This window comes from Camarhynchus parvulus, chromosome 15 (genome assembly GCF_901933205.1).
Source record: "Camarhynchus parvulus chromosome 15, STF_HiC, whole genome shotgun sequence".
Lineage (NCBI taxonomy): Eukaryota > Metazoa > Chordata > Aves > Passeriformes > Thraupidae > Camarhynchus > Camarhynchus parvulus.
This window is the reverse complement of record NC_044585.1, coordinates 11,731,021-11,750,341: the sequence shown is the minus strand read 5'-3', so window position 1 is coordinate 11,750,341 and position 19,321 is coordinate 11,731,021. Positions and strand designations below refer to the sequence as shown.

General features: G+C 46.7%; 2 protein-coding genes across 3 annotated transcripts; one reads left to right on the top strand and one right to left on the bottom strand.

The window, feature by feature from the left end:
* The first annotated feature begins 1,083 nt into the window (after window positions 1-1,083).
* CDK2AP1 (cyclin dependent kinase 2 associated protein 1) lies at window positions 1,084-15,733 on the top strand. The gene is made up of 4 exons (XM_030959166.1): window positions 1,084-1,427; window positions 11,212-11,318; window positions 12,020-12,146; window positions 14,860-15,733. The coding sequence occupies exons 1-4, from the start codon at window positions 1,220-1,222 to the stop codon at window positions 14,925-14,927; spliced, it is 510 nt and encodes a 169-aa protein (XP_030815026.1). The 5' UTR covers window positions 1,084-1,219; the 3' UTR covers window positions 14,928-15,733.
* On the bottom strand, window positions 15,674-19,321 carry C15H12orf65 (chromosome 15 C12orf65 homolog). Of its 2 annotated transcripts, none has more exons than XM_030959167.1 (4): window positions 19,253-19,321; window positions 17,907-18,217; window positions 16,938-17,180; window positions 15,674-15,993 (listed from the first exon to the last, which is right to left on the bottom strand). In XM_030959167.1, the coding sequence occupies exons 2-3, from the start codon at window positions 18,180-18,182 to the stop codon at window positions 16,968-16,970; spliced, it is 489 nt and encodes a 162-aa protein (XP_030815027.1). In that variant the 5' UTR covers window positions 18,183-18,217; window positions 19,253-19,321; the 3' UTR covers window positions 15,674-15,993; window positions 16,938-16,967. The 2 variants fall into 2 exon arrangements, with proteins under 2 accessions (XP_030815027.1, XP_030815028.1); XM_030959168.1 differs by having other exon boundaries at window positions 19,076-19,275.

Here is a 19,321-nt window from a genome sequence, read left to right as displayed (position 1 = left end):
TGAGCTGGGGGCTCAAAGGCTGCTCCTCTTTTCCCATTCTTCCTCAATTCTCCTTTATGCAGAGGAAATAACCTGATTGCTCCGTGTCTCTGTGATGGAGGTGTTACCTGCTTCCCTCTGCAGGGATGGCCACTCTGGGCCTGGGTCAGGGTCACTGACCAGGAATGTGCCCCCGATCTCCAAGAAGCAGCATCAGGCTCTCCGTGTTTGCTGCCACTGCCCTTAGGAGCAGTGTGAGGCCATGGATGGACATTAAGTAGCACATGCAATAAAACTATCAGATCTCAGAGTGGCTGACGGTAAAATATACCTGGGGATCTGATGGTGGGGGGTCTCAGGCTGAGCTGTGCACCTAAAGAGAGATTGTCCAGATCCCAAGCAGTTTTGTTGGGGTAAATCTGGAGTAACTGAATGATTTTCGAGTGCATTTGATATGAATTAACAGAAAGAGCAAACCTGAATATCTTGTCCAGCAGACACATGCTGGAAAGCTTCATCATTTAACCTGATTTTTAAAAAAAATTGGATGGGGAAGTTTTACTGCTGCTTGCAAGCAGAAAATGTGCCAATTGTCAACGAGATCCATATTGTTTTAGTCCCTCAGAAGCTGCAATCCACATTAACCTTCCACCTTCAAGCAGAGAGAACTAGTGGTTTGGAAAAAAAATTAAAAAATTAAAAAAAAAGGTGTTTTTTTTTTTTTTTTCTTGGCGGCATCTAGGGGGACGAGTGAGAAAAAAAAAATCTCTTTTATTTTATAATTATCAACAGGTATTTTCCATGGAGATTGGCGGGGGGATGAACGCGGGGTGAACGCCCGGCCTGAGGTGAGGGGGAGGCGGGAAGGCGGCGGCGCGCGGGCCGCCCTGAGGGCCGCCCGGGGCTGGCAGGGGCCGCGGCCCGCCCCGCCGCGGGCACAGCCCGGCCAAACCCGCAACTTGTGCCAAAACTTTCCGAAGTTAATTAAAAGCCCCCCCCCCCCCGCGCCACCGCCGGGCTCCGCGCCGCCGCCGCCGCCCGCCCGCCCCGCTGCCTGCCGGCGGTCCCTGAGGGGAGCTCCATTGTCTGTGAGGGGATGGCCGCGCACCCCCCGCCGCGCCCCCCGCCCGCCGCGCCCCCGCCCTCCGCGCCGCCGTGCGCGGGGCGCCGGGCGGCCGCGGCGGGTGGCTGCCGGCTCTCCCCCAAAGTTTTTGGATCCGCGTCTCCTCATGATGTATGGATGATATATTGCATTGTGGGTGTCAATATAACTGACGGCCATATTTGCCGGTGCTGCTACTGCTGTAAACAACCCAAAGTGTCTGGGAGACACGGAGACGCTTCGCTGAATTTCAGGACGCTTCTCCTCCTCCCGCTGGCCATGTCTCTGGGAATGTCTTACAAGCCCAACTTGAACGCCCACATCCCCGGGACTCCCCTCAACCCGGGTAAGTCCGCGGCGGCAACTGGGTGGCAAGTTTGGGAGGCGAGCGGCGGGTGCCGCACCGGCACCTGGGGGAAGCCCCGGACTCGAGTTTGTGCCCAGTCCGGTATGGCGGGGCAGCGGCTCCGCGCCGCCATTACCCGCGCCCGCCCGCCCGCCGGCCGGCGCCGCCAGCCCGCTCCGCGCCGCCCCCGCGCCGGGCACCGCGCCCGCCCGGCCCCGCGCCGCCGCCGCCGCCGCTCGGGGCTCCGGCCGCCGGGTTTCCTCCATGCTCGGCTCCCCGGGGCGGCTGATTGATCTGGATCAGGAATATTCCGGCGGCGCCTCAGCGAGGACCGCTGCTGGCGGGACGCCGCAAGTGCGGCCGCTCGCCCCGCGCCTCGCCTCGCCTCACGCCTCCTCCGGCGGCGGGGCCGCCCCGGGCCGCGCTCCGCGGGCCGGAGGGGAGCCCCGGAGCCCGGAGCTCCGCCGGCGGAAGCCCCGCCGGCGCCTCGGGGCGACCCTCGGTCAGCGGTCCCCCGTCGGAGTCTCCGCCGCATCCCGAGCGGAGGAGCCGCTCCGCTCGCTGGAGACTTTTTGGGGATGGGGGGGCGCACAGGGATTGCACTATTTCTTAAAAAACTCCTGTTTAAAAATCACTCCTCATCCTTGGATTTGTACAGGAGTCCTTCCAACTTTCCTCTTTAAAAAGTTTCCTTGACAGCGTTAACTTTTTGCCTTTTTTTTTTCCCTTCTTTTTTAAACTACGTTCCCCGTTTTTCTCTCCCCGATTTCCGAAGGCATCAGCCGGCGGGTTTTTGCCAGCGCTGCGGTGCTGCCGTACATCGGGTCTCCGTGTGTGAATCGGGGCAGCCTGAACAAAGCCGCAGCAGCAATTGCTTCGCTGTGGGATATTTGGAAGGGATCTCGCTAATCTGTGCTCGTCGGCTCCGATTAAACAGCATCAAAATGGAGAAGTTGGTTCTGACTTAAAAAAATCGTATTCGTCTCCCATCCCCGCAGCCCAGCCTGCAGGACTGGCATCAGACAGCCACAAATCAGGCTGATTTTTTTTTTTTGTTTCCCTGAGAAAAAGTTTGGAGTTGGGTTTAGGAGGGAGGGAAATGTTCCTGGGTGATTTTTACAGCACCGTTAGTGGTTGTGATCCTGGGAAGCTGAGGAGCGAAAGGGATCTCCGGGGTGCGTCTCTGTTCTAGCTACCAGGAGAGCAGCGATCATATTTTACTGCAAGGACTCGTCACCAGCTGGTGGATGAGCCGAGGTGGCTGTGCCACCTCGATCCTGCATAGAGCTGAGCTCGGTGCGGCGGCGAGGGTGCAAAGGCTCGGGGAGGCGGGGTCGTGTGTGGGGAGCACCGTGGGGCTCGAGTGCTGCTCTGCGGAAGGGTCCGGGAGCAGGGGATGTGCCGAAGATTTGTGACAAAAAGCAGAAGTGTCACCGGAGGGGGAAAAAAAATAAAAAAAAATAAACAAAGCCCAGCAAAGGGAAACCGTTCTCCTGCCGGCTCCCACGAGAACCTGTGCCTTGCTCTCCGGAACAGCCGTAAAATTGCAGGGAAAACAAAGGTGGTATTTTGCGATGGTGGGTGAGGGGTGGGGATTAGGTCATGCAGTGGAGGGGATCCGAGTCTGGCTGTTCTGCGAGCAGCGACTGCAAAATCCCGGCTCAGACATGCCGCGCACAATGCGAGCCGAGCGGTGAAGTTTCTGTCTCCAGCCCTCTCGCTGCCGTGTCTGTGCTTTCCAACGCTCCGGCTGCGATCAGGGCTTTGGATTCTTTCATGCAGTTTTATCTTCCCCTTCTCTCCCACCCTCCTTTTCCCCTTGTATCGGCAAGTTCGCAGCAGTTTGCTGTCATGCTGGAACTATTCTTGTCTAAGTTGTCCTCTCTTCTGAATTCGGATCATCCTCAACACCCCCAGAATCTTTTCAATGAACGAACGTCCTCCTCTGAATCCAAAATGGGCTCTCTCTTCCCTCCCTGTCTTCTGCCATTATCCTCACGCACCAGCTCTTCCTCTAGCTAGTGGTATTGCCAGCACCGTGGCCTAAGGCCAAGGGACTTAGACAAAGCAGTCCTTGCAGTTGCACATATCGCATTCAGAGTGATATGACTGCAAATGGCCCCCTCCTTTCTGGAGCTTAATTCTGATTTGGAGGAGATTGCTTCTCTATTGTGCCTAAATTAAATGCCCCCCAGCCAGGAGGATAAATCCTGGGTTTGTTTGCTTCCAAAACTGGGGTGAAGGACCCCCACCCCCCCCACCGTCCTGCAGAGGAGAGGAAAACAGGAAATCTGTCCCTTTTGGCCTGAAATCAGCCCTGCAGAAACCTCTCTATATGAATGCTGAATATTTTGGTCTCGGCCGACGGAGGGCTCTGGGCAGCTGTGGATCTCACAGGGATTTTCCTCTGGGAGGTAATGCTGCTTCCCTGCAGTGCAGGGCTTCTGGTGCAGGAGTATTTGGGAAGGCAGTGTCGACTCAGCTCTTGGAGCCGTGTCCTTGCTGCAGAGCAAACTCCTCTCAAGTTGAGGCTGAGAGTAGCCACTCTGCAAAATTATACTTAAACTGCACATCAGTCAGATGAAGCAGTTGTGGTTGGTGGGTGCCTGGGCTCTGTTCTTGCATGGGAGCATGTTTTGGGAATCCAATCCTGGACTGAAGTCCAGAGGGAGAAGATCTGGATGTGGGGGAGGAAATACGGGGAGGAAACCTCTGTGGGTTGTCGGCAGATCTGGGGATGACTGCGGGTGAGGAAAATGCAGCTGCTCCACAAGTGACTCAGGATGCTGGAAGCATCTGGGTGCTGACTCCTCTGCCTTACACCAGGCTGAGGGAAGGAGAATGTGTTGTCACAGCAGAATTCAGTGCCTGCTCCTTTTCCCCCTTGCCCAGGTCAGTGCTGACGCCTGGCCCAGGGTGGCTGCAGTCAGGCTTGCGCTGTTTTATCCAAATTTTTTCTGAAGTCACCTTCCTGGAGGAACTGTGCTCAGGGAATTGGGTTCCTGCATGTAGTACCCCAAGCTTTCAATTCCCAGCTGCCTGTGCTTGGGGAGCCCCATTTAATCTCCTGCACAAGCACCTTTTCTGCCTGGGCTGTAAATGAGCTCTATTAGGGACCTGCAGTGGCTTTACCTTCCCTGCCTCACCTGACCCTGCAGTGTCCCAGGGCAACCTCTGTCACCTTTTCTAACAACCATGTTTTGATTTGTTTGTCTTCTCTTGCTTATCCTACTGATTCCTGGGAAGTGCTGTTTCCTCCTCATCTGTCTTGTGTTTCATATTGTTTGACTATTTCTCTGCAAGGGACTAGCTGCTGAGCTGAGGTGCAGTAGAGCATCTCCATTGACTTAAGCTGAACTTGACACTTACACCAGCTGTGAATAGGTCTGTAGTTTGTTTTTCACCACGTTTTCACCTGTTTTCTGGCTCAGTGGATATTCACCAGCATTCCCATTTTGTTTAGACTAAGCACAGATCAGAGAAAATGTGTTTCAAGATACAGAAGCTAGCAGAAACAGCTTGGGATTTTCCTTTGCTTTCATTCGCATTCTTGCAGAAATGTCAGGTTTTGAGACAAAGTCCTGTTCGTGTAAAAAACTTAAAAACTGTCATCTGTAGGGTCTGGAAACACCAATTCCAGCTGACAGTGACAAGGGAAGGAGCTGTGTCTTGGCTCCACATGAACAAGTCGTGGCCTGTACAACAAGTGCTGCTGGAGCTGAGGACCAAAGGGGCTCTCAGTGCACCTGCCAAACCTTGCAGCAACCACAAGTTTCTTGTGGAAAATGCAAATTCTCACTGGGAGGTGAAATGAAAACCATTTCCCTGTCTGGGGCTGTAGCTGGCAGCTGGAGAGACCAGTTCCATTCAGTCCTGAGAAACGATACCAGCACACGAGGCCGGCCCTTCTGTTCTCAGCACTGCAGTGCAGACTTGCTGGAGCACATGGCTTGTTTGTCGCCCTTTACAGAGACAGCTTCTGTTTGATATTGTTGACCATATTGAGAGGTTGTTTTTGGAGTGGGAGTACTGGAAAGAATACTCTTTGTAGGCAGAACAGAGAGCAAAGTGTTTGTGCCGTAGCAGGGGGGATAATTTCTAGGAAATATGCTCCCCTCTCCAATTCAGACTGAAATTTGCTGGATCCCGGATCTCTTGAAGTCTGTGTGAAGTTAAGTATGATGCAAAAAGAAGCTCTCTAAACATGTTTCAGAATTAGCAATTTTCAAGTGGACTTGTTTGGGCATTTAGAAAATGGGCACTTTTGGCTTTGCCTCCCCGAGTGTTTTGCTTGAGAGCAGTTTTCACAGTGTGGTTTTCACAGTCAGCCAATCTCCACGGTCCCCACCCTGCACCTTGGTTTTGCTGCAGAGTGGTTTGGGCTCAGGCTAACTGGATTCCTGTTGGATAAAAGTGGCCCAGAAGCTCTGCTCCAGTTGTGCAACACGGATGCTCCATCCCTTGCAATGGGGACACAGGGATCCAAACCAAGGATGGCACAGCTTTGAACCATACCCCTCTAGTCTGGGGGATCAGACTAAAATCTAACCTTCAGTCCTACCCCCTTAGGCCAACTACATGTGGTGTACACATACCAAATGCTTTAATCTCTTGATCTGTTCCTTGTGGTGCCAAATAACTTGCTGGTGTAGGAATAGCTTAAGCAAGAAAAGAAGAATGGTGGGGAGTCAAGGGACTGGCTTTAGTTTTTCTGATAAAGAAAGAGACAGGAGGGCAGGAAGAGGAGACATAAACCATGACCGTTATCCACATGGAAAGATTAAATAGCACAAGAGTAGCAGAGGAAAGGCCCAGAGTGTGACAGATCAAAAGAGCAAGGCCTCTGGCTGTTACGATAAAGAATGTCCTACTTCTTGAGAACATATTTATGTGTCTGCGCACTGCGTTTTTTTAAAAGGAAATAGTTTTATTCAAAGAAAGGTTTGTTCCTTCCACAAGGGCTGTTCAAGGGAGAAATAGTGGGTGAAAATACAATTTTCACAGCCAGTGCTATAAGGAATGGTTTGTGCAAATGAGAACAGGGTCCATTATTTTAAATTTTAAAAATTATGGGAAGTTTGGGGGGAGCGGGGGCTCTGTTTGGGCTCTGGGTTGGCAACTGCTCTTAGAATTCAGTGCATGGCTTGGCTGTGCCGTGGATCTGCTTGTGTAGACATGCATGTGGAGTCCCATGGATGGCAAGGAGCTCTTGTTGAACTCAAACCAAAGAATATAGAGGGCTAAGGAATAAAATATTCCTGTAGTCAGCCAAAACACTCCAGCTGTGCTCAGCTACTCGCTGCAGAAATAGCTGTGCTGGGTGAAGCTGTTACCTCTCCCCTGGTGCTGGAGGATGCCTCACGGTGAGCGTTGGCAAAGCAGCTTCAGGAGCATTTCTCATGTGTTCTCTTGCAAAGTTGCCTAGTGTAGGACAGAAGAATTTATATCCTTTCAGTACCAGCCTCGTTGTCTGGTACCCCATATGGCCAGGACTCCATGAGGAGGTCCTGCAGGGTGTGGCAGAGGCAGCAACCTCCAGCACTGGGCTCTGGAGGGGTGGTGACCATGAGCAGCTGAAATGGCAACAGCCCTGATGTTTCAAGCAGCCTCAGCTTGAAGGGTCTGTGAAACAGAGGGAGAACTGCTGAGATTCCAGAGACTGCACCACGTACCTTGGATAAAGTCCAGGCTGCAGGTATCTCCTCTTACATGCTCTTGTATTCATGTGTGGAGTCTGTAAAATGTGGTTTTATAGGGCCTTACAAAGTACAGGACAGAAGAGAAACACACATGCAGTGGGATTGGGAAGCACACATGCAGTGGGATTGGGAAGCACACATGCAGTGGGATTGGGAAGCACACATCCAGTGGGTTTGGCCCTTGGCTTGTCCAAGTCAGTCCTACACGAGTAACTCAGTGAGTTGTGTGACTGTTCCTGGTTTTCCTTTGCTGCCTGCGGAACAGGGGTAGCTGAGCTGTGTGGATGCCTTGGCATCTGCCAGAGTGGATCAGGTGAGTGTACCCAAATGTTCCTGCTCCTGCTGCTTCCTTCAGGGTGCTCAGCAAGTTGCCTTCCCTGTTATTTTTCCAGCAAGCAGCAGTAATAGAATTAAGAATTAAAACTTGAAGCAGCAAATTGGTCATCATTGCTCAGGCTTGGAGCTGAAGGGATCCCTACAAACCTATCAGGAATTAATGAGAAGGTTCCTGGTCAGCAGGAGTTTAGGCAAACAAAGATTGATTTGAGATCCTTTGTCTCTCAATGTGTTAATTTGGGCTGAGAGAGACTGCTGGAAGGAAGAGATTTTGATACCAAAATCTCATTTCTGTTTGCGGTACCCCCCATAATTAATAAAGATTAATATTAATTAACAAGAAAATCACTATATTTTTGTGGGGAAAAATGCTTGTGGCAGTCTTCTGCTGGAATACAGAAATAAAAGACATTGTTTGCTCTAGAATAAGTGGGGATCTACAAGGTTTTGTGTACATTTAATTGGGAAAGTGAAGGGAGAAAAGTGTGTGTATTAATTTAGGTTTTAAACAACAGCAAGCACTAAGAAAATTTGGGATGTGATACAGGATGCCACTGAAATTCAGTACCAAGCACACTCCCTTCTCGATTCTGTCAGTTCTTAACTGTCTCCATTGTCATTTTAACGTTGGAGAGAGCAAGCCTCAATTTAGATCCCCCCTCCTTTTTTCTCTCTAGTGAATACCTAATCATCACCGATTTTTGACTGGGTATTGACTGTGAGACTTCCTGGCCTAATTTCTAACTATAATAGCAATATCTGGTGGGGTTTTTTTTTTATTTTTTTAAATCCGAGATGCACAGACTGCTCAGACATGCAGATGAATTTTGGGTTAATTGAGTAATAGTCATCCAAGACCCAGGGCTTCTCCCTGAGATTAACATACAAAGTGATAGGTCAAAAAGCTTGTTGCCCTGTGAGATACTAATACCCCCCACCCCCCCAATTAATTTCATTTTCATGATCGGATCGTTTAAAATTGAGGTGAAACCGAGGATTTTTCCTTTTTCCCCCCCTCCAGCCGAGTTTGACTGGCACAACTTCTGACATGGATGTATGGAGGCTGGTACCGCGGCCAAGCCAAATCCTTTCCTTTGTTCTCCGGGCCTGCTGCTGCTGCTGATAAAGTGGTCGGCGCATGGCATTATGTCTTATTACATTTTTGATGCAGACTGCAAAGAAACGGGTAAACTCACCATGGTTACCAGGCTCTGTCACTTGGCAGGGCCCGGCGCTCTCAGATGGCCTCTAGTGTCTGCAGCGCGCTCTGCAGCGCCCCGGCCGCGCTGCTGCGCGCATCCCTCCCCGCTCCCCTTTGTCCCTGGTGTCACCCAGCCACAGCTGGGGTCACGCTCCCGTGCTGTTTCCACGCCTGTGAAACTTTTCTCGGTCAGCCAACTCTCTGCTTTGTGTTGGAGAGTTTGTCTGTCCTGTCTAATGTACCCCGCGGTGTTATCTCCTGCAGACCAAGTGTGTGTCGCTGCTAAAATCGACAGAATGTGAAACAATCGCTGAATTGTGTGTGCTGTGATATCACGGAATATGCTGAGTTGGAAGGGACCCATCAGCCAGGACACCCTGAGACTCACAGCATGTGCCTGACAGCATTATCCAAACGCTTCCCAAACCAGGCTTAGTGCTGTGGCCACTTCCTTGGGGAGCCTGGTCCAATGCCCACCATCTCCTGATATCCTTAACCAACATGTTTTCATCAACCCATATGGGATCAGTAAGTTGCTCTAAGTTTTGGATGAGCTGCAGCTCAGTTTTGCTCAGTGTTCTTGAGCCTGGTCCTGGGAGTCCCTGCCTTATCCACATCCAGTTTGGAGCTCCCAGCTCTTGGATGTGACTGCGTGCAACAACAGTTCAGAGACAAGTCTTTGCAGGATGGCTCTTTTGTTTTATTGTACGTGAGGAAAAATCACTTAAGCCTTTCTCTGCTTAATTGAGGTAATTAAACCTTCTTACCTTGCAGCACAAGGGGCTCATTAATGTTTTTGAAGCATTTTGAAGTCCTTGGAAATGAGATGCGGTTTGCTGTTGTGTCATGTTTGGTAATTGTTGAAATTCAGTCATCTGGACTTGAAGTACTGAGTTTCACGTAGAGAGATCTTACTCTTGTGCATGTATTTTGAGGTGATAATGTGAAGAACTAATTGAGAGAGGGGCTGACAACTGTGCTGTTCCTACAGTGCCCTACTCTATGGGTGTGTTGTTTTTTGGGGGGGTTTACAATGCTTAAGCAAAATTAGCTCCATGTGAAACCTCAGTGATGAAACTGCAGGTTGTAATGACATAACATTTAGCAGCTTTGTTAAAGACAAACTTTGATTTTTTTTTAAGGTGACCTAGTGACCAGCCCAATTTGCCTTTTTGGGATTTCACATCTGGTTAACAAGTAAAAATTAAGAACATGCTCTCTTCTTGTGATGAGTGATATCCTGTGATAACTCAGAAGTGGAAAGAGACTTCCCAACTGAGGACAAGAGTCTGTTCCACTATGTTCAACAGAGCTTTTTACAGAGTAACTGCTGGCCCTTTCTTTTTGTAGAGAGGGGAAAATAGGAATGAAGTAATTTGCAACTTTAAAACAAAGCCAGAGATTTACATAGTTCTGAACCCCAGTGACTTTTAGCATCAGTTTAATTTAGATTTAAATGAAGGCTGGTAAATGAGATCTGTTCCTCATCTGAAAGACAGTTGGGAATTTTCAGCAAAGGAGTTTGTAAGGGGGGAGATATTTCCAGACAGCAGGCAGTCTGTGTCTGTGCCTACAGGCAAAGACAGCAGCATCCATGGATGCAAGGGCACTTGAGCTGCAAGAGTGAAGAAGTTCAGTGCTGTGGTGCTCCCTTGATCCCAAGTGCATAACCAGCAGGGTTTTTAGCACACTTGTGAAGTGGGCAGTATAATTAAGACCCTTAAAAAATCAAACTGTTGATTCTCAAACCTAAATTCTTACCATTGTGGGACAAGGGGGAGAAAGTGTTTTGATTGCTCATTTCTGGAGCAGTTTGTCAGTGATGACATTAGAGTCTGTTTCTGGAGCTCGTAACTGACTCAAAACTCATTAGATGTGAATATAACTTTAGAAAAAGTAACCATAACACAAAATGATGTTATTTTCCCTTTGATCTACTTATGCAGCACAATTTGACTGGCTAAAAATGTTTGATATCACACAAAGAGGAATAATGGTAGCACTCCTCGCCTCCCGTGTCACACAATGAGCAGCAGATCTGATGTACCACAACTGACTGTTCCCTAGGAATAGTTTTGGCATTGGCTGAAAATAGTACTGAGGGTAACTTGCTTTGACCATGTGATGACACTTTGAGCTGTAAAATTACTTTCAGATAACTTGCACCGAAAAAGTAAAAATAGCCTGGCACATTAGACTCATCTGTGTGGAATGCATATATGCAAAAATAGGGCTCCTTAATACTTGCAGTTTGTCTAGGCAGAACAACCTGTCATGCTACACTCTGCTTCACTTTTAGGCAAACAATTTGCACTGATAATGCTGCAGGCTGTGCTGTTTCCAAGTGTTCATCAAACATGAGAGAAGCATTAATTCAGCCATTCTCTTCCTAGCAGTGACACTCAGAAATGTCATTAGTGATCTCAGGCAAAGGTGAGAGGTCACAGCTTTAGGAAGAAGTGATTAAAATGTGTCCCAGTGTATCAGACTAATTAAACTTTAGGTAATAACAGGTTTTTGGGTTTTTTTCTCTCTTTTCTCTCTGCAGCTGGGGGTGTTCACTCTCCCTCCACAAGTATGGCAACATCAGCACAATACAGACAGCTCATAAACGACTACGGCCCCCCATCCCTAGGCTACACACAAGGGATGCAGGTACAGCTCTGCTTCTTTTCCTTTCATCAGACCACTGGCCCTGCCTTTGCATAGTGGCAGGGATTGTGGCCTGTAATCTGAGGTGCTCCTCCCTCCCAGCAAGGTCTGAAATCAAACCCAAATGGCAGACTGCTTCCTCACACATGTCTGGGGATCAAATTAGGCTAAGCTGAGTGCTGAGGGAGGTTGGTTCCTAATTAACTGCTAGTCCTGTCCTGTCTGAGTCAGAGAAATGTCTTGAATTATGTTCTGTAAAGGCACTTACGTATTTTAAAGTTATTTGTTAAAAGCTCAATATTTCTATTCAGTTTTATCTTCTCAGTCTCCCCACCTGGTAAATTTCTCCACAAAATAAACACTGATACATTGAAAAACCAGAAACAGGGTTAAGTAAGCAGTTCCAGGTTTGCTGGTTTTGCAGGACTGTTTTAACTTTGCTTCACCCAAAGTCCAAGGCTTGCAGCTGCATCCTCACAGTTGATCCCAGTTTTTGAAGGGCACCCAGCATTGTGTCCAACTGTAGCAGCAATTAAAAAAAAACCCCAACAAAACCATGTTTATTTAATAATCCTAAAATTTTGTTATTTTAAAAAGTGATTTACAGGGCTATTTCTGGTCTTCCATGAACTTCCACATGCTGTTTCTTGTAATAGTTTTGTTTTTACAGTATTTAACTGAGATTAATTTACTTTCAACTACAGGGCACCAGCAGCAGTCAAGTACCACAGAGCAAATATGCAGAACTTCTAGCTATCATAGAAGAATTAGGCAAAGAGATTAGACCTACATATGCTGGGAGTAAAAGTGCGATGGAGAGGCTAAAAAGAGGTAACTTTTAAACTTATTTTAAAAAATAATCATTTCCCATCCACTTGTGCACTGACTACTTGTATACAGCTTAATGACAACTGTTTCCTTTGAAAAGAGACAACTTGAGCTCCTCCTGAATGTGGGAGTATTAATCAGCAACTGAAACCTTGGGATGCTGTCTGAGCAGTATTTGATAAACAGTGACAAAAAGTGTCTCACATGCATACAGGGAGTTTCAGTTAATAATTCAAAATAAATTCAAATTATTCTTATTGTAGAGCCTTTCATGGATACATTCTTTCAGGCTCCTGGTGATTTTCTTGTCCTTTCAATTCCCTTTTTTTCCCACTCCCCAAAATCCACAGCCAAGCACTGTTTGCATCTCATACACATCTCCCATCGACTCGGCCCAGGAATCTTCACTGAAGTGCATTTTGCCTAAAGAAATACAACACTGTAGTTCTCATTGAGGCGAAAAGAGGAGGAGAAAAGAGCTAAAAAAAAAAAAAAACCAAAAAGGTGTTAGGGGAGGCTGTTCAGGCTGAGATGTCAAACATGAACAGAGCTCTGCAGAGGAGAGTGGGGCTGCTTAGGCTCTGTTACCTCCTGTCAAGTGCATGTCATTAAAAGTCCACTAGAAAGGGACAGAGCAGCTTTTAGGGCTGGCTGATGAGTGTCTCCAGCTTTGCTTTGTCAGCTAAAAGGGGTAATAAAGCCCTTTCCTTGGAGTGTAAAAGAAACCCCTGCATGTCCCACCGCTGACATCAGCCTGGCATTGTCTCTGCAGGGGACGTGCAGGGATATTTCTGAAGGAGCAGACATGGGACATTCCACTGCTCCAGCTCCTGAAATGACCCCGAAGGGCCACAGACAACAGTTGTACTGGCAGTTCTCTCCTTCTCCAGCATGACATGCTCACTTTTTCCTCCCTTCCTGTGGTCCTTGTGATGAGATTGGCTCATGCACTCAACCCGGAATAGGAATGTTATTGTAACAGACTAAGTTCAGCACCTTGCAAATCCCCCTTACACTTACCCCAGACTACAAAGCTTTATTTAAGGCTCAGCCATTATGGAAGAGTAATATATCTGCCATGACATGCAATAAAATGACTAGTAGCTGTTCTGGGAAAGGATGCAATAAAGTCTGCTGATGAGTGGTAAGTGGAATCTGGCCCAGCTAAAATCAATGTTGCTGGAGTCTCTCTTTATTGCGTTGCCTGAGTCAGTATTAATAGATCATGAATGGCAACAGGCTAATGGGGACAGCTTGAGAGAGACTGAGAGAGATGCAGATGTTCTCTGGGCTGGATGGGTTAGTTCAGCCAGGAAAAAGTTGCTTTGCTGCCTCTTGCAACAAGGTAGCTTTAAGATACAATGCTGCCGCTGTGACTTGCCAGTGTTGCACAAAATCCTGAATTAATACTTTTTGCTGCCATCTTTTGGTCACAAAGGTACCTCTCTTTCCACTTTGGGAGCCTGGTGGCTGAAGGAGCATGTGCAAGTGTGAGAGCAGAATGATTGAGGGTAACACGTGACTGCTGCCTCCATGGCCATGGAGCTTATCCCTGAATAAAGCCCCTGTCCCCAGCTCTGCGTGCTCCTGAGCACTACTGACCTCTAAAACTGGCCCAGTTCCCAGTGTTCTACATTATTCAGAGTAGTTCTGCTGCATGAACTGGGCATCTTGCCACCAGATCCAGGTCTAACACACTGCTTTGAGTTCATGTTTCTGCATCCCACAGCTGCAGCTTTCCTCCTCTGTGGCACTTTAACCCTCTGCCAAGCCTTGCACTCACCAGGTCCTCCCAGGTCAGCAGGCAGCTGCTGTGATCTGGGCTAGGAGCCTTCTAGAAACAGAAACCTTTATCTCTAGAGATTAACCCCCTTCTATTGCCTTACTGCCCTTCCTCTGCCTTGTTAAGGAGCACGATGAGCAGAGAAATCAGCTTCTGTCTTGCCTAGTCAGCAAAATATTAACCTTTGTTGTAGGAAAATCTGTCCACCTCTCATTTTCACACCTCTCTCAAGCTCTGTTCTTCCAGCAGCTCTGTGAGCATGAATCCACATTTAGTTCCAGGATTATGATCCCAAGTCCAGACTGCTGGAACTCAAGGCAACAGGACTCAAAGAGGAAAATTCCACATTATGTCCATCAGATGAGAGCAGCATGTAAAGGGCTGATGATTTACACTGGGAGCTGAGCCAGTGTTAGGGGGTAACTTTCTGCACACGCCATAAAAAAAAACCAACCAAACCTCTTATTTTTACATGAGAGACACAACTTGTCTTTAACAGTATTATGATGGCTTGGATTTTGATGCATCCTCCCAGAGGAGAGCTATCCCAAGGCATTAAGAGCTTGCTAAAATGACTCCCAAATAACTCACTGGTAGGTAAGATTTTTTTTTCCCCTTAAATCTTTGATTTTAAGGAGGCCCACACTGCACATTAAGACCTACCTGCCACTGCAGACTTACAAATCTTACTGTGTTCTGATCCCTGGTTTAGTCCCTTTTCAATTCACAATGCAAGTCTGGGAAGGCAGATTTGTGTAGCGGCAGTTCGGGGAGCCAGGGCTGTCCCCTCTGCTGAGGCCTTCTGTGGTAGCCTTGGCAACTGGGGACAGAAATACATAAACCTTTCTGTGCACTGTCACTGCAAGTGTGGCCTGAATGGGATGATTTAAAACACTTTTGATGGGATGATTTAAACCAGCAACTCTTTTGCAGGCATTATCCATGCTAGAGGATTAGTCCGGGAGTGCCTGGCCGAGACGGAGCGGAATGCGAGGTCCTAGCCCAGCTTCAGCTGCAAGGTTCTCCTTCTCCCCATGAAGAAAAAGTAACACTTATTCTTTTTGACTCTTGAAACATTCAGACAAACTCCTTTATTTTGAATGTTTTACCGTTCTTGCCCTTGCAAAAATGTACAGTTAAGAATGGGGGGAAAAAAAAAAACCCCAAGGATTTTTCAACTTACTGAGGGTTTGCATTTTCTAAAGACATTACAACTCCCTAAAATGTTTCTAAAACATGGAAACTGAAGTGCATGCAGAGGAATGCTCTTTCTCTCCCAGGCTATATTTCAGTTCTCTTCTTATCCAGCCACAGCCTCATTCTGTTTTTTGTTTTTCCTTTGACTATGTTCACTTATCCCCAAAATGTCAATCTTTCAAAGTTTGACATAAGCTCTAAGGATTTTTTTAAAATAAATGCAGAATAGCATGCTGTACCTAGTAGTCTGCTAAGTCACAATTTGTCATACAGCATAGACCCTGCTTAGAAATAACCTTCCCCTTCTCTTATTTTTCCTTTTTTTGTTCATTTTGCATAAACATTTGCATGACTGTTAGTGCTTTGAAGTCCACTTAAAGTGCATGAGCTATATGGAAAATAGGGAAACCTATTAAATAATAACAAGGTCCTGGAAAGCTAATTTCTACATTAAGGCTGGAGATTTCAGTTTAAAGTTTGCAAAAAAAAAAAAAAAAAAAAAAGAAAAATGAACATTCTGGATAAATTACTAAAACTGTTATTTGCATCTTTGTATGTATTTATTACTTGACGTAATAAAGCTTATTTTCATTAACAGTTTGTATTAAAACTATGTACAGTCACTTTAATCAGATTCATACTCCAGGAACAAGAGCTGTCAACAGATAAAAATTTAACCTTCATGCAGGAGTTCAGGAAAGGACAAGGAAGGGGCCTGCAGATTGCTGGAGCACTCTATCCATGGCACAGGGCACAGCTGTCTCTGGGACAAGGAGGTGAAGTTCTGGAAGTCTCTGTTGCCTTCAAAATCCATACTCTGGCTTTGGGGCTTTCTTGAAGGCCAAAACATGGAGCCAGCTGGTGAGGGTGCTGTCCAAAAATGAAAGAGAAGTTCTGGTTAAGCTGCTGGAATTGTTAAGAGGATAAAACCAGGAAAAATGTACTTCAGGAGTGCTTCAGAGGAATGGTGACAAAGGAAACACAGCTGCATTTGTTCCTGTAAAACGGGAAACTGTCAAAATGAGTGAAGGTACCAACATGGCCAAGCTGAACTGCAGCACAGCAGAAACATAACAAACAACTCTAATTAATTAATTCACAGCTTGGATGGACTGGACTCTGCTGCCTTGGGAGGCAGCTTCCAACACAGGCAATTTTTTATCTGTAATGACTCCGTTTTACCCCTGACCTGTAGGGCCATGAGTGACCATCCCTGACCTGCAGGAGGGCCCTCCCTGTGCCCCAGTGCTCAGCACCACTCCAGGTAAGATCTGGAAAATTGCTGGGTAAATTTTATGCAGAGCTGAGCAGGACAGAGCATTTGTTCAGCTCTGAAGCAGTGACTGGTGTCTCTTCCAGCAGCAGCTCAGTTCACACCACCACAACCAGCACCCAAACCTGGTGACAGTTTGTAAAGGATTTATGTCACTGAAGGCACTGCCTGGGTCAGGATGGGAAGTGAGAACCTTTCAGTGCTGTTCTCGTGTGCTGGAGCTCCCAGGAAGCAGCCCAAGGTGTCATCTGCACAGAAGGAAATCTATTGATTTCTTTTGGTCTGTGCTAACAATGGTGGAAAGCTTATAGCTCCTCTTTTAACAAGGATTCCTTTATCTCCTGGACCTGGCAGAAAAGCTGATTGCTGAATGTGATTAATGAGATGATGGCAGGGAGAAGCAGGAGTACATGAGTGCTTTTATCTGCTCAGCTTTGCAGGAACAGCAGGTCAGCACTGGGGTTTCAGCTGTGCTTATGAAGCCCTGCATCATTTGTTAGTTGGAAAACTGTTTGGGTCTAATGACAAACAATTCTCTTACCCTGCCAGGGCAAGGCAACATTTCACGTGTTTATTCCTTATCCAATTGTTGCATCTCTTTAAAAAGCTTTTTCCTTTCTAGGTTTTCCTTTGCTCTTCTTTTTTTCTCCTGCTTTTGCTTCTCTGATGTTTTCTTCTCTTTAAAAACATCACTGTCTTCTCCTTTGTAGAAAAGGTCAACTTTTTCCTGCAGGATTTCTCTGGCAATCTTTCGGTTCTTCTCCACTGATCTTGTCTGATGACACTGAAGAAATACAATGCACATTTTTACTGAAAGTTTTACCTGTTTATTCTTCAGCTTTCCCTTTCAGTCTACACATTCCTACCATTAAAGAAAATCCCCTCCTCCCCAAGCCAAGAGCATCCTCCCACCAACAACAGCTGCAACTTTTAAATCCACATGATATATTTTAATAATTATTTGCTACTGTAACTCATCAGTCTGGCTTTTGCATTAATCTTTAATGCTTCCCATCTTACCCTGGAAAGCTGCTTGAGTTTAACTTAACTGTATCTTCCCCTTGTGACAGGAAGCAAAGATTAATTTCAAGGTATTAATCCACAAGAAGTAGGTAGGAGAAATGCTTAAAAGGGATCTGCAGAGTGATCAACTTGCTAAGGAAGAGATTCTAACTCACACGAGGGACAGGAATGTGACAGCTACAATGAAGATTAATTTAATTGGAAACTACAAAACTGCAACTGGGTGGCAAAGCCAGGAAAAGGAGCTCTTAACCCCAAGTTCATTGATCTGCTGACAGCCAAGACTGCTTCTTGCTGAGAGTCTTTAAAATATAAATATAAATATAAATATAAATATAAATATAAATATAAATACACACACACATATATATATATAAAAATAGAAACTTTTCCTCCATGCCACCTGCACTGTGATTATGCTTCATTCTGAAAGGAGACTTGGAAGTCCTGATGCAATTTGTGACTCAATAAAACAAAACACAATTACCTTCACCACAATCCCAGATGGAATATGCTTCAGGACAACACAGTTGTTTGTCTTGTTTGTGGCTTGACCTCCTGGGCCATCCCCTCTTACAAACTGTTCTTCTAATTCTGCCTCACTTAGTTCAAGGAGATGGAAAGAGTTCTTTCTCCTTGCTGCCTGAAGCAAGGGCAGGCTGGGCAGAGAGAGCTGCTGCTTCCTCAGAACCCACCCTGCCCATGATGGTGTTTGCACCCCTCTCAGTAAGAATGCAAAGTGAAATAAACCTGGAACATTCATACAGAAACCAGGACAAGGCTTCTCTGCAACGAAACCTGGAATGGAATGGGAGAGAGGAGTTTACCATGAGAATCCTTGTTTTAAGATGAGCTATTTTAGCTGCACATATTGAGCAGTATTCCAATATTCAGATTTATTTTCAAGGTTATCTGAACTCATTTCATTTGCCTTGAAATATTTACCATGCTGAATAGAATTTTGGTTCTCAATATAATTATGTTCCTTAAAATATTGTGAAAGGCATCTGGAATACAGTAAATAAAAGAATACTCCTACCAACACTCAGAAAATACTAAACATATAAAAAGAAAAAAAACTAAAACAACAGAGGGAAAAGAGATTATTTCAGTCTTGCAGTCTCACTGTGAACATGATTATTCCCAGGCCAAGGAATTCACAATATTATTAACAAAGGCACAAAGGTGTGCCTGAAGTGTGCATTTTCCTCATGGATAATGAGGAATGTCAGCCCCTACTCCGGTCTTCAGTATTAGGTAAGCAATTCAAACAGTACATGCTGTTATGCTTGAAATACTTTATTTGACTCAGAAGAAAATATTTCAGTGTGTAAAGAAGTGCCGCTTGGCAATAAACAGAAAATTTGAACATAATTCTTGAAATGAAAAAATAATTAAAAGAAAACTTTTATTGGCAGCTGCTACGGAAGTTAGTGACGTTTTAAAATGAAGAATACATGCAGAAAAACGAGCAGCGCTTCTGGCTAGTTCTGAACGAGCCTTTATTTAACAAGTTTCATCCAGCTCTACCCACTTACAAAACCCTTTTTGAAACCAGGACTGAAATTGATAAGGTTAAAAACCCCACGATCCCCCTCAGCCTATTGCTGCTGTTGGACAGGACAGCTGTAAAGCAGGACTAAACACAGAAGATACCGGAGAATTTACTCCATTTCCCTCAGCGCTGCGCCCCCCGCGGACCCCCCTGCTGGCGGCAGCCCTGAAGGCTGGGGTCGGGCTGGGGGTCAGGCTGGGAGCGCGGTCCCGGCGGGCCGGAGCGGCTCCGGGGAAGGCGAGAACCGAACCAGGCCCGACCCCTCCAGCCCCGCTCACCTCCGGCAGCCCTCCCGTAGCGAGCATGCGCACGCCGCGGGGAGGGCGGTGCTGCCGCTCTGATTGGCA

Coding starts and splice junctions, on each gene's coding strand:
- C15H12orf65 (XM_030959167.1), bottom strand. CDS start 18,182: ATGAATGTTCCAGGTTTATTTCACTTTGCATTCTTACTGAGAGGGGTG. Junction 17,181..17,906: donor CATCTGGGATTGTGGTGAAG/GTAATTGTGTTT, acceptor GTATTTCTTCAG/TGTCATCAGACAAGATCAGT.
- CDK2AP1 (XM_030959166.1), top strand. CDS start 1,220: ATGATATATTGCATTGTGGGTGTCAATATAACTGACGGCCATATTTGC. Junction 1,428..11,211: donor CGGGACTCCCCTCAACCCGG/GTAAGTCCGCGG, acceptor TTCTCTCTGCAG/CTGGGGGTGTTCACTCTCCC. Junction 12,147..14,859: donor GATGGAGAGGCTAAAAAGAG/GTAACTTTTAAA, acceptor ACTCTTTTGCAG/GCATTATCCATGCTAGAGGA.